Here is a 26,693-nt window from a genome sequence, read left to right as displayed (position 1 = left end):
CTGTTAAACGTTCCCTACGGAATCAGTGTGTCAGACATTGACAATCCCCACAAAGAATTCTCCCTTTGGTGACTCATGAAAAACTCACCAAAATGGGCTGAACTGTAAAGCATGTGACTTATAACCCAATAAGGCTGTTAAAAAAGAAAAACTACTTTTTTTTAATCACAGCCTGTTTCAGTAGAAATAAACTAAACAGTTTGATTTAGTTATGTTAAGGTTTTACAAACTCAATGTCATCATTAAATATAAACAGTTAAATATGGCTTTGTCCTAGTAATGAAAAAGGAACAAGTAGGTCCATTTTAACAAAAATGTCCATACGCCTTTCAGATGATCTCATGATAACTGTAAAAGGCAACTGCAAAAAAAAAAAAAAAAAAGGCAACTGCATTATAACATAGATATCATGGAAGGGGGGTTGTGCCTCACCAAATGAAAATCCCATGGAAAGACAGTGATAACAGCTGACAGCTTAAGTGCCCTGCCCTCCAGCTAATCCCAAACTCTCCTCTGTCACGTTGATTTGTCACTGGTCAAAACAACAAATGTATAACTGGCACCTTCGCTTACACAATGCTTTTCTAAATGTCCCAACAATAACCACAGCTGCCTGTCATTTACATGCAAATTAATAACATAGCTATTACTCATGATACCTAAATCCATTCCCGTATTCCCATCAGAGACACAGGAGACCTTTCTGCAGTTTTATCATTTAGACAAGTTGCCATGAGAACTCCAATGTCCTCACAGATTACACCAAGGATGTCCCACACTTTAAGAAAAGGCAAGTTAGAACCTTGGGACTCTGACATATCAAAGGCAGGAAATTCAAAAGACATTTCCCTTTGTGCTCCCAATTTGCACCACCCTGACTTGTTGCCATTCTCAGCAATATCTGGCTCAAATAATGAAAGGCATGACATGGAGTTTCTGGGTTTTCGTTCCCTCCATTTCACCATAAATACTTTAAGGTGTCCATTTTTAAGAGTGTGAGTAGGGTTCCTGACTTTGCCTATGTCAAGTCCACCACCTCTAAGGTTCAGTATTCTGAGTTTTAAGCAGGCCCATCGGGAAAGCTCAGGTTAGTGAGATGTGGGCCAAGGCTCTAGTGCTCTAAACCTAGCCATCTCCTACCCAACCTCACATCAAACAGCCAGGCCCCCCCACCTTCTTCCTGGCACACCCCTCCTGAGCCAAGTCCTGGATTATATTAGGAAATACCTTTAGCATCCCTGGGGATACCTAAAAATATCCTTGAGTTCAGAGTTCAGAGCCTTAGGCATCCCTTCCTTATAAGACAAGAGTCTTCCTAAGCTAAGACAGATTTATCGGGGGGCGGGGGGGAAGCAGTTTCTCCACTGCAAGCCCCTTGTCTGATTCAAGTTATAAACTCTCAGGTTTATCAAGGAACTGGGTCAATATGGACATAATCTTTTTACAGTCAATTCCATGTTATCTAAATAAATAATAAATAAATTTAATAAAATAAATAAACAAACAAAAAGATACAGAATAACAAGTTATATTGTATATGTCATCAAGGGATGTTATTTATAAGGCTCTTAATGAAATTTTTGCTTGGAAACCACTTCAAAGGATATCATCAAGTTTGAGAATTTTGTTTTACTAAAATATTACCCCCCCCCCGAAAATGAAATGCAGGTTGTCTTTAGAATACCTCTAACCTAGAGATTTTACATGTTGTGGCCCAGCTTTTAAGTCCCCCTGCTCCCATACTGTGGCCAAACTTATTTGCATCAAAACCTATTAGGACCTGGGGTCGGGGGGCTGGGGGATGAACTGGGAGATTGGAATTGACATACATACACTACTGATACTATGTATAAAATAGATAACTAATGAGAACATACTGTATAGCTCAGGGAACTCTACTCAATGCTCTGTGGTGACCTAAATGGGAAGGAAATCCAAAAAAGTGGGGATATATGGATTCGTATAGCTGATTCACTTTGCTGTATGATAGAAACACAATATTGTAAAGCAACTATGCTCCAATAAAAATTAATTTAAAAAAACCTATTAGGACCTTCTCCATGTAGCCTGGCCAGGATATAGGATGCAGAAGGAGTTGAGTGCAGTGCTTTCCTCCCTCTACCACTGAGTGATACATGGCATCCTGGTCATTTACACATCAAGCACTGTAGCCCAGAAAGAGAGCTGCCATGAGAGGTCCTCAACATAACTCCTAAAAGCCAAGTTTCCTGGAATGGGTACAAGTAGCAAAGGATTGCTGGAAAGAAGACGACAGACACAGTTTCTCCAAGTCCAAACCTCTCCCCCTTTGAGGACTGCCATCAGTCCCCAGGGACACGAAAAGCACTTACGGGCATTTCAGAGCTGCCAGTTAAAACTGTTAAAGGGTAGCCGAGCTGTTCTGCTGTCAGGATGAAGAGTTACCCACCCAACGTACAGAAATGAACATGACAACTGAAGGAGGAAACGGGCTAGTGTACTGAGGTCTGCGTGAAGTTCAATGTTTAGAATGTCACTTTCTTCCTGTGGAAGATGAAAAGAAAGTACAAAAAGAGGGGGGGGAGGCTTTCAAGTACACACTACCAACCCAAGCTACCCAGCTGTTAAAGCTCTTCCTGTTATGCAACCACGAAAGGCAATTTCTATCTCGGGATGAGTTCAGAGTTCTAAAACTGTCCTTTGAGTCTGACCGATTTAACACTTCCCACAGATTTAAAAGGGGCCAGAGTGGCCTGAAATCTTATAGCCTTTATTTAAGCTTTTTTGGGAAACAAACACCAAAGTAACATATTCCATAATTTCAGAGACCCTCATATACAATGATAACCCCTATAGTTCTCTGGCATCTTTTTGGTCTCCTTTTGAACAAACTTTGAAGAAGAAACATTCAATAAGCATAAAGGCTTGCTTGAGTAAATCAGGTGTACTCACTGTCCGAGTTCAATTTCATGAAGTGACACGAAATCTAATAGTCAACTGACTCTGATATTAATATTTAACTATTAAAAGGTTTAATGTGATTTTAAATTATTCCTCCCCCTTAACCCACTAAACATTTTTCTTATTAAAGAGGCAACAATCACCGTAGGAATTGGCATACACAATATAGGTCAGTTGACATTAAATCATTAATACATTCCCTGGGCCAACACTTGTAAAGCCACCTGCTTCTCAAGTAAGCAGAAATAAAGTCAAAAGCACTTAAAACTTTATAGGAGGCAAGTTGAACATCCTTCTTCCAGAAATGCTTGCTGAATACTTAGGCTACCCGACTGGAGGTGGAGATGGGGAGACTTATCACACATATAACACAAACATGTTCAAAATCTCAACACCCAAAAGAAAGAGGGAAACATTCAAATGACACTTACTTTTAAAAATAATAATAACAACCCACCTTTCTATCATTTAGAAATGAAAAAACAGATACGTGTAAAGATTCTTGGCAAACGACTTCACTCCAACTACTGATGTCCCCCACTCCCATGTTAAAATGTATATTCTCTATCAACAAGGGGATCTCAAGGGCAGAAGGCTGCAATATGGGGACATGGGACAAGCATATCACCATCATTTGAACTGGGAAACAAATCAGCTAGAAAGTCGTAACATAAACAAAAGGCTAGCAAGATAGAATTCAAACAGTGCTCACCAGGTGAAGCGTCCGATATACAGAATCACCGGACCTGCCACTGTTTTCAATCCTGGGCTTGCGCTTTATTTTCCACAAAGCAGACATCATCGGGAAGGTATTCTCATGATAATTCTACCTCCTGACACGTTCCACAAAGAAACAGAAGTTTCTTAAAATACTCGGAGAGCACCGAATGCCTTCTGGCTCCTGAGAGGGTATTCTCCCATCCAGACAGCCCATGCCGGCTGTGCCACGAAGACCTACCGCTGCATCTCTCCAGAGCGAGAACAGCGACAGCGCGACCCAACAGCAGCCCCCTCTGCCCGGCAGTGCCCTCTGGGAGGGTGTCAAAGGCTAACCGACAAACCAGAATTTATGCTTTGATTTCACCTGGCTAAACAGCAGAAGTTCCAGAAAGGTAGAGCCAAGAGGCGAGAAAACAATGCAAAAAAAAAAAAAAAAAAAAAAAAACAAACGCCTCCCAGGGATGTGAGCGTCTCTACCCTGCAGACTGAGATGAGCTGATTGGCCTGCATCCTGCACTGCACAGGAATATTAAACCCGCCCGGCTCAAACTTTGAAGACACCCCTCACAGAGTTGAGAGCAGACACTAAAAACTAAAACATTTTTTTACCAGTTCATATTTTCACAATGTCCCCCGAATGCTTTGTTACAAGAACCAAACATTTCCGAGACAACAACAATTTGGATTGAAAAGAAAAAAGAAGGCTTTCCAATTGGAAATGCTCTGGAAATGATTCTCATACACTGGCTAAGTGGAAAACAAAATCACAGCTGCCAGGGGGTCTGGAATGCATGATAGGACTGCCCGGAGCTAATTAGCATTCACTTCCAGAGACAAGAGTTTTCAATTAGAAGCAGGGAAACAAGTGGGTGGGTGGGGGGTGGGGGTGGTGAGGAGGTCCTTTGAGGTTGTCACCCACAGTCACCAGAGGAAGGAGGCGGCTTACAAAGAGAAAGGCCGCCAGACTGTCCCTGTGGTGTGGAAGTCCCACGCCCCAACCCCGTGGATGTGGCAGTCCTGTGTCACCAGGGCTCAGCAACAAACTCACAATTACCTACTTGCTCAACCCCAGAAGACCACGTGCTGCAAAAACTGCCACCTAAAAAAAATTTGTAACAACACACAAAACTCCAACACGCCTTCTCTTTATCCTGCCCACTGTTTCACAAAATGATTCATTTAGGAAGAGCAGCAAAAATATTAAACAAATAAACAAACAAAATCGACAGCCCTCATGTATTCAGCCAGAATAAAAAATGATTTCCTGTTTCATTTGTTTGTTTATCTATTTATCTAGTTTTCACATTCTACACCGAGCCTGGTGCATTCAAATTAAGGCTAAATCATCCTTCCACTTTTAGGCAGCTTACACCTTAAATATGAATGTTTGGTTTATCCTCAAGAAAAATGACACACTGATATAGGAGCCGCATCAAAAAATGTTGATCCTTAATCAAGAAACTTAAGATATACACTTGCTCTTACTTGAAATCATGAAAAAAGACACGAAGCTTAAGCGTTAGAAAAATATTTCACGAAGCTTAAGCATTAGAAAAATATTTAAGTGGCTCATGAGTATACAGTTGCCTCTTAAACAACTCGGGGGTTAGAGGTGTCGAATATCCTTGCAGTCAAAAATCCACGTATAACTTATACCCCCCCCACTCCCATATACGTAGTTCTTCCATATCCACGTGGTTCGTCCGCATCCACGGTTCCGTATCCGTAGATTCAACCCACTGCAGGTCAGTAGTACTATTTACTATTGGAAAAAAAATCCACATGTAAGTGGACCCTCGCAATTCAACCGCATGTTGTTCAAGGTTCAACTGTATATCTAAACTGGCTTATACTATCACTAATTAATTACTTCCTTCCTTTTTTGAAACCTGGTATTTAATACCAGACCTTAACAATCTGGCCAGAAGGTCGTTTTAGCAAAGCAATTAACAACAGAGGGCCTCGTTTTGCCATCTCAGAGCTGTGTGACCTTCAGTAAGTTGCTTAACCTCTCTGTTCCTATATCGTCATCTATAAAATAGGGGGAATAACAGTATCTATCTCTCAGTGGTATTGTGAGAATGAGATGGGTTAATATGGAACAGCACCCAATATATACAAGACACTACCTCAGTATTAGCTTTCATTTATTAGTAATAACAAAATCATTCAAATAAAGAAGATAAAAACTGAATCAAACCAACACCAAGAGTATTTTCAAGTACAGAATCACACAGTGCTCCGTACATCCAATCTATAAAAAAAGGACTGTGAACCTATGGTATCACTGAGTCCACCTTATGATCTTTAAAAATACTCAGATCATTACCCAAACTTGTCAAAAACTTCAAAGATATTCTCCTTTATGAGAGCCTACCGTGCATTTCTACAGTGAAAACCAGGAACAGCATCGCCTGCTCCTATACTTGACCCTGGCTGTTCCAGGCACGTTTCAGGGTCTTGTTCTCAGGAGAAAGAACCATGAAATCAGAGAGGCACCTGGGATGAGTCAACAAAACCCTGGGGCCTCTTCCTTCCTCTCTGCTGCCAGAACCCAATATTATAGAGGACCCTGTTTGGGACTTCATGACTCACTATATTTAAAATGGAAACAATCTCTCAAAATCCACAAAGGGAGAGGAACACTGGGCTATTACAGTGAGGTAAAAATGATCCAAGTTAAAAAGTATTCAGAAATAAATGTCTTAGATACAGGAAAAATAACTGTACTCCCAAATCAAATTAGAAACCGAGAATTAACATTTTTAGTTTAATAATAGAACAATTTAATAAATAGCCTTCAAAATATCTTACCTCACACGGAAATATCTATTTCTCTTGAGGGCCACTCACCCTCCCCCACCTCCCCAAAAAAGTAGGTAAAAGGCCACAAAAATAAAAAGTAACTTTAAACAGCTTTTGTTTTTTTTTGCCTTTAAATGAAACATGCATGTTTCCGTTTACTGGCTTTTTAATTAATAACCAACAACATAAAGCCTTTCAGTCTACAAATATTAAACTTATAAACATTAAAATTACTTTAAAATATTAAATATTATACTGTGCTCAACTTAGACACTGAGAATGATGATCCTATGATGGCAAAAGAGAAACATATGGATAAAAGCAATGCTGAAGATAGTCTAACATATGCACTCAAGAAAGTCCTACAAAGATATATAAAGACAAAAAGAGACAGGAAAGTATACACAGAGAAATGTAGGTTTTTAAAATAATCATTCAGATTTGAAGAGTATATTTCCATTATCAATATCAGTTATATTTTTGACCCAGCCAATCATCCAATTACTGGACAAAGGCAAGAATCACCTGACATTGTAGATGAGAAAAACAAAGGTATAATTTAAAGTTGCGTGATTTGCTCAGGTGAAGTGACTGGTCAAGGTCAAGCAAAAGAATAGGAGACAGACAGGGGGACCAACATAAATAAGTCAACAACATTCTGAAAACAGAAGACGAATAAATACAGACATAATCACATATCACTGTTTTTACTGCGGAGGGGTCTTTCAGATACAGGTAACAGAGTTGTCAAATTGTTATACTCTGGAGACTGTGATGAGAAGAGGTTATGGACACATAGAACTCTTTAGGAAGTGGAATAAAAGCATGATGAAGTATGGAAAACAAATTCACAGTTTCACCTAAGAGTCAGGATAAGAGCTTTGTCACAGTGCTCAACCGGGTGAGAAGCACTGTATTTTGGATTAACAAAGAGATTGTTTCTTCCCCTTTAATGAAAAAAAAGGTGCTCACCTTTCAAAACAGCTAAACAGAGATAATGCAAAGGGAGTTTGTCATAGAAACCATGAGTAGCAAGAAAGTATAACTGACCCAATTGTACACATTTTAGATGCTGTTTCATCATACATATATGGAAGCATAAGAAGGAAACAGGATGAAATGAGTCTTTAATTCATTAAGAGTGAGCTCTGCCCTATATTCTCACATATGGGTTTGTTCTCAAGACTGTACTTTGGATTTCGTATCCTATTTAGTGACATCTCAGAAGTAAAAACACTTTGGTCCCGTGGAGGGGCCTTCTAACCACATACAGCTGCAGAGGTGACGTGTCAGCTGTGATTCTTTGGTGGTTCAAGACATGGGATGTGCAAATGGAAATCTCTCACCTTGCTGCTGTGATCAGTCTCATCGGAGGATTCCAAGTCTGGCCCTTCGGTCTCCTCCGGAGCCGTCTCAGCGCTACTGCCCTGCTGGCTGCAGAGGCTGTGCCCTGCAAGGTGAAGTCAGAAGAACACATGGGTCAGCACGTATAGTCATTGCTATAAGCCATGCCAGTGCAAGGGAGTACGGGGTCAAGCTCATGACGTGTACATATATTGTTAGACACTCCCAAGTGTGGGCTCCATGATCTTGGTTCAATAAATGTTCGTTTTTGTTGTTTTTATTGTTACCACTATCATTATTATTATTTTATAACATAGTATATTTTTATTATTTATAATACATATTTTATAATATACAATAATTGCTGTGGACTGAATATTTATGTCCCCCCTCAATTCCATATGCTGAAGCCCTAATCCCTAACGGGTCTGTATGTGGAGGTGAGGCCTTTGGGAGCTAAGTAGGTCTAGATGAGGTCTTGAGGATGGGCCTCCAGCAGAGCTCCCTTCCTCTTATGTAAGGACACAGAGAAAATGCAGCTGTCCGCAAGCCAGAAGAGAGCCCTCAGCAGGAACCCTGATCTTGAACTTGCCAGCCTCCCAAACTGTGAGAAATAAATTTCTGTTGTTGAAGCCACGCAGTCTGTCGTATTGTCACAGCAGCCCCAGCTGACCAAGACAATAATTTACTATCCATCTATCTGTGAAATAAAATCTAAATAAAATTATTTGATTGATTGATAATCAAATTAATTGCTGGATCAATGACTTCATTGCTAAAATAACTGAAGAAACCATTCTGAGAAGAACATTAAAACAAAAAATAACTTCCATATAGATTACCTGGCAAACTTCACCCACTCTTCCCACCATATTCTATGCAAAAGTGCAGGCAACTTTCTTTCCTATTTTACCACGTCCCTACTACAGTGGTTGGCTATGGTAGCCCCCTGCACTGGGGAAGAGAACATTAAGATCTCTTTCCTCTGGGGGGATTCTCAAATTTAAAGAGCATCTGACTACCTGGGGGTTCATGTTATGCAGATTCAGATTTAATAGGTATATGGTTGGACCTATGACTCTGCATTTCTTACAAGCTCCAAGATGTTATCAGTCAAGAGGTCCATGGACCACACTTGGAATAACAAGTCTCTAGTATATTTACAAACCTCTAGCTAGTCTGATAAGACAGTGGTTTGATGACCATTATCTTAGAATATGCCAGGCACTGGGTCAGGGACTACAGCACCATCACTCTAACCCGATGAGAGAGAAGGGAAGAAAGAGGAGAAGAAGAGAAGGAGCCACTTTCTGACTCTTTGGATGAAAGCGTCCGTCTGCAAAGAGGCTGCCTTATTCCAATGACACGGTTACAGTCACAAGCTGTTTAGCATGACTTTCTGATCAAACTCTAGGTTGGTTGGGAAACTAAGGAAAGAAGCCAATCCCTGAGCAAACCTCGCTCCAAGGCTGCGTCCTGTGGTCCCCTTCCCCTCCTCTGGAACGAAGCACCAATGAAGCGAACGCCTACCTTCTATGGTTTGTAAGTTTCCGTCTGAACCCCCTCACCTCCCCGCACCTAGTCGTAGAGTTCTGGCTCTACGATTTTCTTGCACTTCTTTTAATTACTTCCTCACTCAATAACATGGTGGGAGCCATCAAAGAAAGAGGCCCACTTAACTTAGTGGATATCAACAATGTCACACCGTCACCACCAGAGGAAAAAAGAGTGACTGAATACTTTAAATGGGGGCAATGACCTAGATTCTGGGGCTAGAAAGAAGGGGAAGATTTGAACAGCGTTGAGCTCTGAGATGGCAGGAACCACGCTCCCTCAGCACTAAGCAGGGTGGCGAGGCTGTACACAAGGTCACCTTCACGCTGTAATCTGCATAATGGCGACCCCCAGACGGTACAGCCAAATACCGTGACCCTGCCTATCTCCACTGTATATCATAATGTCTGGGCTCTAGAGGTTGCTCCCAAAATAGTGGAAAAAGGAATGAAAGGATTTTCATTGTTAACAATACCGTGGGCCAGGTATCCTAAAAAGGAAGCAAAAAACCCCTAATTCTACAAAACACTTAGAAATTCTAAGTATCAATAAAATGGAACAAAATTCTTTTTATATTTTTTTCCTTTCTTTTTTTTTTTTTTTTTGGCTGCGCCGTGCAGCATGCGGATAGTTCTCTGACCAAGGACTGAACCCGTGTCCTCTGCAGTGGAAGCATAGCGTCTTAACCACTGGACCACCAGGGAAGTCTCCCCAAATCCTTTTTAAACATAAAGCTGAGCTCCAAGAAATCCCCAGAGCCCAAAGTGAAGAAGACAAAGGAAGCAGGAGGGGTGGGCCAGTCCCAAAGCCATGGCAGTGCTGAGTAATCCATCAGGCTCCAAACTCCAAACCCTAGAGCAGCGTTTCCCAAAGGGAGCGGGAACCTGTTGGTGTCAGGAGGGGGAAACGTTTAGGAGGATAACTGTACACATGGCAGGTACACAGGGCACTAGCCTCCCTGGGCTCCTGGGTTCTAAGTACCTTGAGCACTCCCCAGCCACTGTGACAATCAAACACGCACCCCTACAGAGCCCAACAGCAGAACCATCCCAGCTTGGGAACCACAGCCCTGGAGCCTTTGGTGTCAACTGTGAAGCCGTGAGACAGAAAACAACTGTTGGGTCAGTACAAACTGGAGAGTTAGAATCAAATCTCCCACATTCATATGGTTCCTTTGAAGGGCTACACTTTTACCCTAAAAAGACTCAAACAGATTTTTTTTCAGAAGTACTCACTGGCAAAAGAGGGAAAAAAAAAAAGAAGGAAAAAGGAAGCTGATTTAACTCTGCCCATACTCTGGGATGAGTGGGGATGGAGGAAGCAGGGTTTCTTCTTGGAGATGACAACCACAGGCTGGCTGCACGGGTGTTTGAGATTCAAATTTACACCATGTCCTACATTCTGCAGACTCCAATGTCTTAGTCTGCTCAGGCTGCTGTAACTAGGACCACAGACTGGGTCGCTTAAACAACAGACATTTATTTCTCTCAGTTCTGGAGGTTGAAAGTCAAAGATCAAGGTGCCAGCAGATTCTTTCCTTCGTGAGGCCCTTTCACTGGCTTGCAGATGGCCGCCACCTCACTGGGCACCTACATGACCGCTCTTTGCGGGTGCAAGGAGAGAGGGGGTGAACCCTGGACTCTCTTCCTCTTCCTACAAGGACACTAATCCAGCTCGTAACTTTGTCTAAACTTAATTACCTCCCAACGGCCCCTGACTCCTAATGACCCTCACATCAGGGGTTAGGACTTCAATACAGGAATTCAGCCCGTGATCCTCAAGATGAAAAATTGCCATAAAGTCGTTCTAAATTTGTATTCCAAGGGCATCTGGCAGAAGCCACAACAAGTCTGCTCTAGAGGGATTCATCCTTAATGATGGGATCATATTAATGGTCAGACATAAGCTGGGTCAAACAAGAACCTATAAGCCATTATTATAAACACAGGAGAACCAAGTCCCCATGAGGGAGAAGCAACAGCCACAACAAGCAGCAGAATCAGACTCCCAAGAAATAATACCACAATTATCAGATAGAGATTGTCAAATGAGTACGCTTTAAAAAAAGGGGGGCAGGGGACAAGAAAAGAGAGACTTTCAAAAAAGACCAGGTAAATTAGTAAATTTTTTAGAAATGAGAACTATAATCACTGAACTGAAACACTCAATGGATAAGAATAAGAGTTGAAGAAAGAAGCTAGGAAGGCCTATCTGAAGACATTATCTCACTAGAGCACAGAAATTCTCAAATGCTCAAACTATCAACACAATTGTATTTCAAGCTAAAATAGTATTCAAGAAGAAAAATATAATCAAAATCATTTGACAAAGAGTGAGAAAGTTTACTAATACAGAACCTCGCTAAAAAACAATTCTCTAAAGGATGTACTTCGGCTGGGAAAATATATATACACACACGCAGGCATGTATAATCTGGTATACAAGGTTACCAGAGAGATAAATAGAGACCTGATATTCACACAGGCAAGTCGTAGTGTATGAAACAACACTCCACACACATCCAAAAAGGCATTTGGAGGTAAGACATACAAGATGAAACTAAAGCAATGGTGGGTGATTGTATTTAAACCATTTCATGGTCCTTTTATGCTTCAAGTGAGGAGTAAAAAGAAATCATGTTAAAATGTTAAGGGCAACCACTAAAAGAAAAGAATTAGACTGTATAAGTTGAAAGGGGAAAGTGGAGTTTAGAAATTCAGCCAAAAGAGAGTACAGGAAAGGGCAGGAAGAACAAACAAGGTCAAGACAGCAAAATACGATGATAGAAATGAGACAAAATACATGGATCTTCTAAATAAATGTAACGTAGACTAAACTCAATATTTAAACCTCATGTTTAGATAAAAACCGAAATAATGTCATACAAAGCCCCACCTATATGCTTATACTCAAGAAATAGACCTAAACAAAAAGACACAGAAGACTGAAAGTATAGGGATGGAAAATATATTAGGCGAACATAAAGAACGCTCTCCAAATGCCACACAAAATAGATTTAGTCAGACTATAGATGTAAACATCAAGAATTATTATGTTTGATCCATGAATTTTAAACCCTACTCACAAGGATTAGCAGTTTATGCAAAGAGCCCACATAGGAGGCCATAACACAAATCTCAACAAATGCCAAAGAATCTGAATTCAGACAGACCACACTGGCAGCATTATTTTTGGAACTAAATTTGTTATGAAAGCGCAAAAGGCTAGTAATACCAAAGACAGTTTTAGAGAAGAAAAATAAGACTGGGACACTTTCCCTACCAGATCTCAAAATGTATTTAAAGTTACAATAATATAAGGCTGTGCAGAATTAGCAAGAAGACAGGCTAACAGAACAGAGAGTCCCAGAAACAGCCCCACCCGTGTATGGAAGTGTGATGTACAGCAGATGTGTCACTGCAGATCCAGGGGAAAAGAATGGAACATTTGATAATGTGGCTAGGACAGCAGATTACCCACATGGGAAAATAAAAAGCTGAACCCTAACTCACATCATTCATAAGAATCAGTACCAGGGAGGTATAAACCAGAAAGTGAACAGTCCAAACTATAAATCTTTCGGAAGGAAATATAGAAGAAAATGTTTGTTGCCCAGGGGAGAGAGAAGGATTTCTTAAACAAGATATAAAAAAGCACAAATTCTATGAGATAGAAAATCAGATTTTACTAAAATTAAAGACTTTTCTTTGTCAAAAGGCACCATAAAGGCAACAAGATACATTATAGACGGAGAAAAGTTATCTTCAACGCATATAACTGGCAAAAAATATTAATATCTAGAATATAAAAGAAGTCCTATGAATCAATAACTGTGGGTCTATCTGATTCTAAAGCATATATTCTTTTTTTTTTTTTGCGGTACATGGACCTCTCACTGCTGTGGCCTCTCCTGTTGCGGAGCACAGACTCCGGACGTGCAGGCCCAGCGACCATGGCTCACAGGCCCAGCCGCTCCGCGGCACGTGGGATCCTCCCGGACTGGGGCACGAACCCGTGTCCCCTGCATCGGCAGGCGGACTCTCAACCACTGCACCACCAGGGAAGCCCTATATTCTTTTTTTACCCTATTAGCTATGCTTCTGCCCTTAACTGAAGATAAAAATTAATAAAATAGGAGAGAAAGAGAAAAGGCAATGCAATTGTGGTAGACAACTGGCAAAGATGACAGTGATGATTCCTCCCATCCCTTTAAGCGCGGATCTTTGTGTCAATGACCCCACCCCATGAATTTGGGTTGGCCTTGTTTGTGACTTGTTTGGGCCAACAGAATGTGACATAAGTGGTGATATATGAAGCCTTCTGAGCTAAGGCTACAAGTGGCTTTGCAGGTTCTTGTCTGGTCCCCCAGGAACCCTGGACCCACCATACAATGAAACCCCCAAGCTAGCTTCCTGAGGATGAGAGACCTCAAGGAAAGAGGGGTCCAGCCAACCAATCACCATATATGTGAGTAAGGCCATCTTAAACCAGCCCCAGTCAAGCCCAGAAGACAAAGTCACAAGAGTGACTGAGGCAAGGAGAGCAGAACAACCGTCCAGCTGAGCCCGGCCCAAACTGCTGAGCACAGTGAGCAAATTAAATGGTTGTTTTGGGTGGTTTGTTACATAGCAGTAGATAGCCAACACATGGGTAGGGGGAACTTAGTCATCCAAGAGAGCCAGAGAGGCAGGAATTGACAGTGGTGCCCTTCAAGAATGCTGAAGAGAGGGCCTCCCTGGTGGCGCAGTGGTTGAGAGTCCGCCTGCCGATGCAGGGGACACGGGTTCGTGCCCCGGTCCGGGAAGATCCCACATGCCGCGGAGCGGCTGGGCCCGTGAGCCATGGCCGCTGAGCCTGCGCGTCCGGAGCCTGTGCTCCGCAACGGGAGAGGCCACAGCAGTGAGAGGCCCACGTACCGCAAAAAAAAAAAAAAAGAAAAAAAGAATGCTGAAGAGAGACACTGGCATGGCAGGAACAGGGAATCCAAACCAGGAAAAAGTCCTGTTTTTGCTCCCACACTTCAAGGCCTTCTCTGAACACTTCCCGGCTGAAGAGGCTTATAGAACACCACTGTCGAGTTTCTATGCAACCCCATACAAACACAGATTTGCGACTTCCTCTTCCTTTACCACAAGAGACCTTCCTCTAAGAGCAGACCCTGAAGGGATTATTCCCTTTGTCGTGGAGGTAGCTGTCCCCATTTAATTACCAGTACACATGCAGACGGCTCCAGAAAGCTGAAGACAAGGCTGAGAGCTGGTTGAGGAAGTAATCAAAGCAGGGAACTGCCTGTCCCACTTCACTCTATGCCCAGCACTTAGCACATCACCACCTGGCATAAAAGAAGCGCCAGTTAACACGTGGCAGCACAGAGAGGAAGCAGGGCCAAAACTAAAGAGACAAAGGATGAGCAGGGGTATACAGTGGAGAATTATTCAGCCATAAAAAGGAAGGAAATCGACTCTTTGCAAAAACATGGATGGACCTTGAGGGCATTATGCTTAAGGGAAATAAGTCAGTCAGAGCAAAGCAAATACTGTATGATCTCACTTATGTGTGGAATCTAAAACAAAACAAGCAAAACAAAAACAAAAACAAACAAAAAAACCCTCACAGATACAGAGAACAGATTGGGGGTGGTCAGAGGTAGGGGCTGGGGGGCAGGTGGGTGAAATGGGTCAAAAGGTATAAATTTACAGCTATAATACATAAGTCATGGGGATGTCATGTACAGCATGACAACTACAGTTAATAATACTATGTTATATATTTGAGATTTGCTAAGAAAATAGATCTCAAAAGTTCTCATCACAAGAAAAAAAATTATAACTATGTATCGTGATGGATGTTAACCAGACATTGTGGTGATCATTTTGCAATGTCTACAAGTATCAAATCAGGATGTTGTACACCTGAAACTAATATAATGTTATATGTCAGTTCTACCCCAATTAAAAAAAAAAAAAAAGATGAACAGTGGGTGGGCAGTCTCAGAGAATGAGGAAGCACAGGGCAGGGCTGAGGCCCAGCAGGACAGGATCTATAGGCTATCTCAAAAGCTGCCATAAATAACATTCATTGTTGTGAACAGGTGTGATCATTTCTCTGCTTCTTCAAGTTATTTTCACATCATAATGTGATTGTTTTGTGACTGAGGAAACCTTTGCTGCTAACACGCCCCACTCACCATTAGCCGGATAGACAACAATGAGGTCAGGAGCAGTACAAACACATGAATGTAAGCTTACATTTTGATTTATCTTTGATTTACTTGGATGAGATGCATTCACTAAGGCTCCATTTAAGCCCATTAGGGACTTAAACTTAATGGAGGAAGGAAAAGAATCTTTGCCTTATGAGATATATGAACAATGTAAGTTAAACTAGTAGATTCTCCAACTCAAACATTTCCAAAGGCGAACCAATCATAACTGGTTATTGAGTGAAAGAAACGACTGAGGGGAAGGGAGCAAGAAAAGGTTAGACACGGCCAATAAAGACATTTAGCTGGAATCTACTCTTTAAGCGATGATTTTATTTTGCTTTTCAGCCATTTTACTGTCATAGAAGAATAAGAATTCCATAGACACACTCATAATATATAAGATCAGCATAAACACTTGACCCTCCCCCAAGCTAAGAAAACAAAACCAAAACAATTATAAAGGAAAAAAAAAAAAAAAAAAACTGGGGAGAGCTAAATATACACTATGAAAAAAAAAAAAAGGAAAAACACTACAATTTTAACTTGGGAGACAAATAATAACTTCTTTCCAACCAAATTTCACAAAACCCCAGCGTCTGTTTCTCTCCAGAAAACATTTTTTTAATCCATAAAAACTGTAGATATAGCCCTTCCCAATCCTATCAGCTTGTTGTGAAACTCAAATAATATATAATCTACTAACATTCTTTAAAATTATACAAATGGAGGCTCTTAATCTCTGAAACAACATTTTTTTCCACACACAGGACTCAACGGGTGTCATTAATCAAATCCAGCTGGAAATCAGGACTAGGCGTTAGGGTTTCCCTAGCAGGGCCCACAGAAGCAGGCCATGTGCTGTTTGACAATAAGCATTGCACACAGACAGTTTACAAAACGCACATGGCTCCAAATTTTATCGACAAACAATTAGAAGGCCATGTGCTACTGGTATCTGTGAGACTTCAGTGAATCTGGAGAATGGGACCATATCTGTTTGTAGGAAGGTAAATCTGTGCAGTTCCTCTTTCTTTGATTCCCCTCCTGCTGTCTGGTTGTCTTCTGTTTGCAGAATGGAGCACCAGACAATCTGCATGGAACATCAGCCCAAAATAGAACCTTGCATTTCACCGGCACGGCAGGGAAGCAAGCACTGCCTGGCAAATCAAAGCCTGTTGAGTGCTTAACGAATCCTTGCTCTGACCAAGATGCCTTGGCTCTCCTGGCTGTCACAGAAGCCTTTCCTGTTACAGCAAAGGGTGCTTAATCTACTTCCTGCAGGAGGGCTATCTGTGCTCACTGCGGAGTGCGATCTTTCACTCAGCGTCAGACAGAGTAAGATCAAGGGGGCTGGCTCTCCAAACCCAAGGCTGGCCCTAACCGTCTTTAACGGGTAGAAGCCAGTGCTAAAGTCAAATGAATGTGAGCCTTAAGGACAGAACTTAAAGTGAGAGAGACAAACAGACATCTTGAAGCCTTGGAAAGATACCATGGATGCCCCTTGAATTATGATTCTTATAACTTGCATAAAATTGGGGGCTTTTGTTTTTCTGAAACTTATTTTTAAAATAATTTTAGATCTAGATTTGCTTTCCTTTTTTTTTTTTTTTTTTTTTTTTTTGCGGTACGCGGGCCTCTCACTGTTGTGGCCTCTCCCGTTGCGGAGCACAGGCTCCGGACGCACGGGCTCAGTGGCCATGGCTCACGGGCCCAGCCGCTCCGCAGCATGTGGGATCTTCCCGGACCGGGGCACGAACCTGTGTCCCCTGCATCGGCAGGGGGACTCTCAACCACTGTGCCACCAGGGAAGCCCTGCTTTCCTATATTGACGTTCACTGTAACAGTTCCCTAACTGGGGAGTGTAGGTATATACATTCTAGTCAACCAGGCCAGTGCTTTCAACTGGAGACTTTGCCCCTGTGGGGACATTTAGCAATGTCTGAAGATTATTTTTGACACAACTTGGGGGGAGGGGGTTAAAAACGACTAGCTGAGAGTTGTTTGTAGGAATACTGCTAACATGAAGGCACAGGACAGCCCCCCACAACTAAGAATTGTCTGGCCCCAAATGTCAGTAGCACCAGATGAGATCAGTATTCAAAATAAATCACACAGGAACATTACAGAGGCTTTTTGGAAAGCTCACAGAAACAGAGTTTTGCAACTTCCTAGGCCAACTTCCCCTTCACTTCAGGCTCTTTCTAAAATAATAGCCACTGAAGGAACTAGCTTTCTGCCTGGACCCCCTTCCCCCATTTTCTTACCAGTCTGTCCCTAAACAACTGCTGGAAAAAAAAAAAAAAAGAAAAAAGATGAAGAAGAGCCCCAGGAAGATTTCTACAAGGACACATGGAATGGCCAGTGGCCAAGAATGGAAACTGAATCTTATTAGAGAGAACACTTGGGATGGAATCTATTCTCCAGCCCCTGGCTTTCCAAGCCAACACGGCAACCCAGTCACCACGTGTCCCTCCTATACTGAGGAAGAGGAGGAAGAAGAAGATTACCTACCAGGGTGTCAGTACAGAAATCTCAATGAAGCAGACCACAGAACGTTATCCACAAACACCCCTGTAGATGGTCTGCATGGGACCATAAGATTCCAATCATCTTACCAGTCCACCCAGATGGAAAAAAGAGGATCAATAACCAAGAATAGTCGGTGACCTAAGGGAGTAGCCTCCAATCTTAGGTGCACGTTAGAATCACCTAAGGAGTTTTAAGCAACCATCCAACACGTGCAAACCCAGCCCCGACCTCAGACCAAGGGAATCATGATCTCTGAAAAGGGACCCAGGGGTCTCAGCCTTCTAGACTGCAGAATCTCCTTCTTTCTACCTGGGGAAGGAAACTACCTTAAGTATACTTCATAAACTTAGTTATCAGACAATCCACCTGGTGCAGATTGAAGTGGAAGAGAGGGCAGTGAGGAGATCAAAACCGAGCAGCCTCTGGTTACTAGCCAGAGAATCTTCCCATCCCCACAAGAGACTGTGCTTTGAATGCATAACATTTGAGTACCTCTTAGAACATATTCTAAACACCTCACTTTCATCACTCAATCATTCCTTACAACAACCGCGTTTGACAGCGGTGTGGTACGATCACCATTTTATGCACAAGGACACGGGGCACAGAGAGATTAAGCGTAATCTGTTCAAAGTCATGAAGCTAATAAACATATAAAAATAGGACTCATTCCCAAGGAACCTGGTTCCAGAGCCCACTCTTAGCCACTAGGTAGTGATATTTCTACCTCGAGGAAACAAACCTCTCCGGAAAAAAGGCTTCACAAAGAATCCAGCCCTGAAAGCTCATCACATATTCCAATCAGAATTCTCAGGGCAGGATCAAGGCCACGTCTGCATACTTGGACTTGGGACGAGGAAATGGCAGCAACCAGAAGGCAGACGCGCTGAGACCCAGGTGGGGAGCCTGAGTGACTGCTTGCCTCCAGGCAGTCTGATGGGGCCGCCACTACTGAGAGCATTTGAGAATTCTTCTGCAACTTATTAATGTTGAAACCAACTTAGAAACTTTCCAGAAAACCCACACTGTGACTTTACTTTCATGCTGTATTCTTGAACCAAGCTGATGACCTAACTTGACCAAGCACACTGGCTCTGAAAGATTTTGGATCCCTACCAAATATTAAAAGGTGAAGCAATGAAAAAACAAAGGACTACACTAAACTGTTAAGTATGAGGACAGAATCATGTACTAGTCATCATTATAACTTTCAACATCCAGATTAATGTCTGGGGACAGAGCAAATACTTAAGAAATGTCAGTTCCAAGTTACGATCTGGAAACAAATGACTAAATCTACGGATGATTCCAAAATAAAAGTTTGAATGTGGTTTAAACAACAGTAGGTTCAGTGGATGTAGCATGCAGATTACAAAGGTGTCTGGTCTGAAGGAGGATGTAAGGTCAGCTGCTGACAGGTTAGGGCTATATATACAAGATATACTCAAATATTCCCAAAACAGACACCTATGTACAAACACGTTTTTAAATTAAAAAAAAAAAATTTTTTTTTTTTTTTTTTTTTTTTTTTTTGCAGTATGCGGGCCTCTCACCGTGTGGCCTCTCCCGTTGCGGAACACAGGCTCCGGACGCGCAGGCTCAACGGCCATGGCTCACGGGCCCAGCCACTCCACGGCATGTGGGATCTTCCAGGACCAAGGCACGAACCCGTGTCCCCTACATCAGCAGGTGGACTCTCAACCACTGCGCCCACCACTGCACCACCAGGGAAGCCCTTAAAATTTTTTTTTAATAAAAGGTCTTAAAACTTGGCAAACTGTGCGTGCGTGCAAACGCGCGCACACGCACACAAATCTTTTGTCAAAAGAAAGAAATATGTCAAAACTATGATTGTGTTTAAAGGAACAAATCATGAGCAATTTCAATCACACTTTATATCAGGGGTCTGTAAAGGGCCAGATAGTAAATATTTTCAGCCTTGCAGACCATGAGTCCCAGTCATTAACTACTCAACTCTGCCATTGCAATGGGAAAGCAGCCAGAGATAAAACATCAGTGAACGGGCGTGACTGTGTTCTAATAAAACTTTATTCACAAAAACAGGCCATAGTCTGGATTTGGCCAGTGGGTCTTAGTTTGCCAACACCTACTTTATATCCATAACCCACAGGAAGGGCTCAGACAGGAAAAAAAAAATCCAAAAGAGGTTGAGTACACACTGTTGTTTGTAGTATGTACATCCAGACCTTATAAAGTCCTTTCAATAACCTAATCTAACACAACACACCTTACTCAGTCATTTTACAGAAACCACTGTGAAAGGAGTTTTACGGGATTGAGCCTGCCATCTTGTGGTCACATAAAAGAACAACCTTCATGGTATCCATTCCCTATCATTAAGGGTACACAGCTCCCTGTTAGATAAAGACAAATACCATATTATATCACGTATATGTGGAATCTAAAATATGACACAAATGGACCTATCTGTGAAACAGAAACATTATCAGGGACATACAGAATAGACTGGTTGTTGCCAAGGGGAAGGGAGGCGGGGGAGGGATGGAGTGAGAGTTTAGGGTGAGCAGACGTAAGCTATTATATATAGAATGGATAAACAACAAGGTTCTATATTCAATATCCTGTGATAAACCATAAGAGGAAAGAATATGAAAAAGAATGTATATATATATATATATATATATATATATATGTGTGTGTGTGTATAACTAAGTCACTTTGCTGTACAGCAGTAATTAACACAACATTGTAATCCAACTATGCTTCAATAAAAAACTTAAAAAAAATTTTTTTAAAGGGTACACAGCTCCCTGGGTTCCTTTTCTAAAGGTGTGATTGGCGTGTGGGTACTGCAATGACAAAATGAGTCAGATGTCAACAGTAACTAAGTGTGATTGATTCTCTCGAGCCTCAACTTGTCAAATTCTCCTAGGGAACCCCCCAATAAAAGGATGAACTGTCACAAGGCGTCCGCTTGTGATTTATTCTTACCAAGCCAAGCTTCAGAAGGGACTTCGAAAAATAAGAATACTCAGAATACCTACACTCAGAAGTGGAAAATGAAGACTTTTTTTAACCTGAGTTTTAAAGAGAAAATAAAGCCCAAACCCCAGCTTACCAAATCAACCCCAACTCTAGAACCAGGTCACGGTAAGATAAGTGATAGCAGCATCTGTTCCCCTGCGGGCTTGCTCCCTGATTCTCCCGCTGGACAAGGATGGGCGCCTGTGTAGCAAAGCGAAGAAAACCTAAGCCTCGTACCAGGAAACAAACTCAGGAGAGAGACGCAAGCAAGTAAGAAGAGTGTAACAGAGGCAGGGCTCATGTGAAAGATGTCTTTGCAGGGTCCTGGGGAGCTTGGTGGGGTGCCAGGAAGGCTCCCCGGGGCAGGTAGCATTCAAGCTGTTCCTTTCTGAATGAGTAGAAGGTTGCCAGAAGAGCGGGAAGAAACGTGTAAACAGGACAAGTGGCAGATGGGGCAGGGCAGGGGGTTCCACCGATGGGCTCTTGTCCAGACTCTAGGTCACAAGGGCCCAGGAGAAAAGTTGACCAAACACCAGTTCTGGGCATATTTCCGCTCTGGCCATCTCACCCCACATCTTCCTCTTCCACAGAAGAAAAAGCAGGGGTGGGTGATTTGGAGGATGGTGCCATGGAAGGCAGGGAAGAGCAGCACCAGAGCCCCAGCATCTTAAGTGACTCCTGGCACTCCTGTGTCTCCAACTCTCGTCCACAGCCAAGAGACAGTGGCCTCTACCCATTTATCTTTCTCCCAAATGACAAACAACAGCAGCACCACAAAGCTTTCTATTGCAGCCAAACAGCAGTTCCACCAGCACAAGAGCTCCTGGCCCCTTTGAAATTTCGACAGGAAGCTCAGTAATCTGCTCATCTTACACATCTTAGATGACCTGCCAGATGCAGGAAATCCACAGAAATAAGCAAGCCGCATGGGCAGCCTCCGAGGGGCAGCCCGGTGCACAGCCATACCTGTGTTGCTGGTGAGAAAGGCGAGAGGGTTCTCGCTGAGGTCGGCGGGGCCGTCCAGCCGGAGGGGCGGGCTCCCCAGCAGCTCTGCTTCTCCCTCCAGCTCCGGGTAGGTCCTCACCAGGAGGCCCAGGGACAGCTGCGCAAGGAAATCTTTGAGCACAGAGGCATTCAGGGTGCCCGCAGCACGATTATTGATCTCAAGAATCTCATCTCCCGCTTTCAGGCCTGCCAACGCGAGACGGAAAATGTTTAATGTCACACACGCATAAACGCAGCTGCAGCATCAAATCAGATCACAGCATCTTAGACGCCCTGTTCCGAAAGGGCACACCGAGCTCTCCTGTTATAGGTGTTGCTGCAAACAGGCTGTAGTGTGCAAAGGGGAATCATCAGGTGATCACGTGGTCTTTGGGTGTGGAAGGTTCTAGACTGGGATGTCACAGCATGCCTATCCTGTCCTGAATACACCAGCTGAACAAATTTATTCCTTCTCGAATCTATGTGCTCTAAGCATCTGCCAGTTAGGCCTCGCAAATGCTAATTCTGGCTATCGTCCTAGCATTTTGAGGGGAGAAGATGGAAAGGCTCCCCGACTGCAGCAATTTCTATGCCTTCTTGTGCTACGGTGGACACGTGTGCACAGTCAGCTAAAGTCTATGAATCATTTCTACGGAACCAAAAGGCGGGCACCTCCTTGGCTACGACCACTGAAGGTCATCGTATTCCAAACACATTGAGAGATAATAGTTTATGGAACCAAATGCAATCGTATTTTTCCCTCCCCCACCTTGTACTTGAAACTACATCAGGACCTTGGGGTGAATGGCCTTTTGAAGGTCCCCACAGGTTCTGCTACTTTTGCAAAGCATGCTGGGGAGTTGCCGAAGCTTGGGACCCAGAGGAGCGGCCGGGAACCCGCTCAGCCTAGGAGAACAAGAACTTGTGACTGACCCGGGGCAGGTACCCCTGACATTAAAAGAACATTCTGGCAGTTTGAGAGAGGGAGAGATGAGGGAAGAACAGGAGAGGAAATAAGGTTTCCCTTCGGTTAAGAAGAAGAAAGGAGTCTGATTCTTATTTTCTAAGTTTGTTTGTGGAAAAACAAACTTGAAAAAGGGAGTGACTGAAAGGCAGAGACAAAGGATGAACTGCCAAACGCAAAGCCACACAGTCCCTCAGGCACCCGCAGTTCTCACTCTGATTCCACAGAAAAATAATTCCGCAGAGAAGTTCTCACTTCCCAACTTCACCGGGTCACACCTATCGGCCAGTTTTACTCAGGTTTCCACAATACTTGAAATGAATTTTCTATCATATAGATAGTGGGAAGCAGCCGCAGAGCACAGGGAGATCAGCTCGGTGCTTTGTGACCGCCTGGAGGGGTGGGATAGGGAGGGTGGGAGGGAGGGAGACGCAAGAGGGAAGGGATGTGGGAACAGATGTATATGTATGACTGATTCACTTTGTTATAAAGCAGAAACTAATAAAAAAAAATTTTAAATAAATAAATAAATTTCTATCATAAAATACTCCAAGAAACATCGCAGGTGAGGAGGCAATGGGAGAGAAATGAGAAGGTTTTCCTCCACGTCAGAGGCAGAATTCTGGGAGACTAACCATTCCATTTTTTAGGTGAAAGATTGTGGCATCACAGCATTTAAAGTGAAAACACAAAATTTCCACATGTGAAAGGCAGTTATTGGTTTTTAAGTGTTCTCTTGGAGACAATTCTTTTCGTTAGATATTAGAGGAGGTAAAATAAGGAGAAAAAGAAGAAACGACTGAAAAACTAAAACCATCTGCAAGTTTTTTGTTTTTTTAAAAGAATTTTTAGGTTTGAGGAAATTCCCTGGTGGTCCAGTGGTTAGGACTCTGGGCTCCAACTGCCTAGGGCCTGGGTTCAATCCCTGGTCAGGGAACTAAGAGCCCACAAGCCACTCGGCCAAAAACTAACTAACTAACTAACTAACTAACTAAATAAATAAATAAAAGAATTTTTCGGTTGCTGTGACTGGTTGAATAACAATGTGTAGGGGGTTGAAGGGTGGCCCTTATAAAGATATGTCCATGTCCCCAAACCTGGGAATGTGAGCTTATTTGGAAACAGGATCTCTGCACCTGTAATTCAGTAAACGATCTTGAGATAAAATCATGCTGGATTATCTGATGGGTCCTAAACCCACTGAAAAGTGTCCTTGTAAAAGACACACAAAAGAGAGACAGAGGGCCTCCCTGGTGGCGCAGTGGTTGAGAGTCCGCCTGCCGATGCAGGGGATACGGGTTCGTGCCCCGGTCTGGGAGGATCCCATATGCCGCGGAGCGGCTGGGCCCGTGAGCCATGGCCGCTGGGCCTGCGCGTCCGGAGCCTGTGCTCCGCAACGGGAGAGGCCACAGCAGTGAGAGGCCCACATACCGCAAAAAGAAAAAAAAAAAAAAAAAAAAAAAAAAAAAAAGAGAGACAGAGAGAAGAGGAGAAAGTTATATGAAGACAGAGGATGAGATTGGAGCAATGCTGCCACACCTGGAGCCTCCAGATGAAGGAAGAAGCAAGAAAGGATTCTCCCCTAGAACCTCCCAGGGACCACAGCCCTGCACACACCTTGGTTTCAGACTCTGTCCTCCAGAACTGTGGGAGAATACAGTCCTGGGTTGTTGTTTTTTTAACATCTTTATTGGAGCATAACTGCTTTACAATGGTGTGTTAATTTCTGCTTTATAACAAAGTGAATCAGCTGTATGTATACATATGTCCCCATATCTCCTCCCTCTTGCATCTCCCTCCCACCCTCCCAATCCCACCCCTCTAGGTGGTCACAAAGCACTGAGCTGATCTCCCTGTGCTTTGCGGCTGTTTCCCACTAGCTATCTATTTTACGTTTGGTAGTGTATATATGTCCATGCCACTCTCTCACTTTGTCCCAGCTTACACTTCCCCCTCCCCATGTCCTGAAGTCCATTCTCTATGTCTGCATCTTTATGCCTGTCCTGCCCCTAGGTTCTTCAGAGCCATTTTGTTTTTGTTTTTGTTTTTAGATTCCATATACATGTGTTAGCATACGGTATGTGTTTTTCTCTTTCTGACTTACTTCACTCTGTATGACAGACTCTAGATCCATCTACCTCACTACAAATAACTCAATTTCCTTTCTTTTTATGGCTGAGTAATATTTCATTGTATACATGTGTCACATATTCTTTATCCATTCATCTGTCAATGGACACTTAAGTTGCTTCCAAGTCCTGGCTATTGTAAATAGAGCTGCAGTGAACGCCGTGGTACATGACTCTTTTTGAATTATGGTTTTCTCAGGGTATATGCCCAGTAGTGGGATTGCTGGGTTGTATGGTAGTTCTATTTTTAGTTTTTGAAGGAACCTCCATACTGTTCTCCATAGTGGCTGTATCAATTTACATTCCCACCAACAGTGCAAGAGGGTTCCCTTTTCTCCACACCCTCTCCAGCATTTACTATTTGCAGATTTTTTGATGATGGCCATTCTGACTGGTGTGAGGTGATACCTCATTGTAGTTTTGATTTGCATTTCTCTAATGATTAAAGATGTTGAGTATCCTTTCATGTGTTTGTTGGCAGTCTGTATAACTTCTCTGGAGAAATGTCTATTTAGGTCTTCTGCTCATTTTTGGATTGGGTTGTTTGTGTTTTAGATATTGAGCTGCATGAGCTGCTTGTATATTTTGGAGATTAATCCTTTGTCAGTTGCTTCATTAGCAAATATTTTCTCCCATTCTGAGGGTTCTCTTTTGGTCTTGTTTATGGTTTCCTTTTCTGTGCAAAAGCTTTGAAGTTTCATTAGGTCCCATTTGTTTATTTTTGTTTTTATTTCCATTTCTCCAGGAGGTGGGTCCAAAAGGATCCTGCTGTGATGTATGTCATAGAGTGTTCTGCCTATGTTTTCCTCTAAGAGTTTGATAGTGTCTGGCCTTCCATTTAGGTCTTTAATCCATTTTGAGTTTATTTTTGTGTATGGTGTTAAGGAGTGTTCTAATTTCATTCTTTTACATGTAGCTGTCCAGTTTTCCCAGCACCACTTATGAAGAGGCTGTCTTTTCTCCATTGTATATTCTTGCCTCCTTTATCAAAGAAAAGGTGACCATATGTGCATGGGTTTATCTCTGGGCTTTCTATCCTGTTCCATTGATCTATTTTTCTGTTTTTATGCCAGTACCATACTGTCTTGTTTGCTGTAGCTTTGTAGTAGAGTCTGAAGTCTGGGAGCCTGATTCCTTCAGCTCCGTTTTTCTTTCTCAAGATTGCTTTGGCCATTTGGGGTCTTTTGTGTTTCCATACAAATTGTGAAATTTTTTGTTCTAGTTCTGTGAAAAACGCCATTGGTAGTTTGATAGGGATTGCACTGAATCTGTAGTTTGCTTTGGGTAGTACAGTCATTTTCACAACGTTGATTCTTCCAATCCAAGAACATGGTATATCTCTCCATCTGTTTGTATCATCTTTAATTTCTTTCATCAGTGTCTTATAATTTTCTGCATAGAGATCTTTTGTCTCCTTAGGTAGGTTTATTCCTAGGTATTTTATTATTCTTGCTGCAGTGGTAAATGGGAGTGTTTCCTTAATTTCTCTTTCAGATTTTTCATCATTAGTGTA

The 26,693-nt window shown here is 42.5% G+C and overlaps 1 protein-coding gene across 3 annotated transcripts in view; it reads right to left on the bottom strand.

Annotated features, from left to right (window-relative positions):
* TIAM1 (TIAM Rac1 associated GEF 1) overlaps positions 1 to 26,693 on the bottom strand; it is a gene marked incomplete at its 5' end in the record, with an annotated part of 524,442 nt that overhangs the window by 34,911 nt on the left and 462,838 nt on the right. For 2 of the 3 annotated variants that reach the window (XM_081234976.1, XM_081234977.1), the window contains one exon: positions 3,653 to 3,742. In XM_081234976.1, coding sequence (XP_081091102.1) covers positions 3,653 to 3,742 — 90 coding nt within the window. Of the gene's footprint in view, positions 1 to 3,652; positions 3,743 to 7,811; positions 7,916 to 22,069; positions 22,295 to 26,693 lie in introns of those variants that run through there. The other variant, XM_081234975.1, reaches the window with a different exon arrangement.

This window comes from Mesoplodon bidens (genome assembly GCF_964165515.1).
Source record: "Mesoplodon bidens genome assembly, chromosome: 5".
Taxonomy (NCBI): domain Eukaryota; kingdom Metazoa; phylum Chordata; class Mammalia; order Artiodactyla; family Ziphiidae; genus Mesoplodon; species Mesoplodon bidens.
Note: the sequence above shows the minus strand (reverse complement) of the source record. Positions and strands in the feature narration are given on the sequence as shown.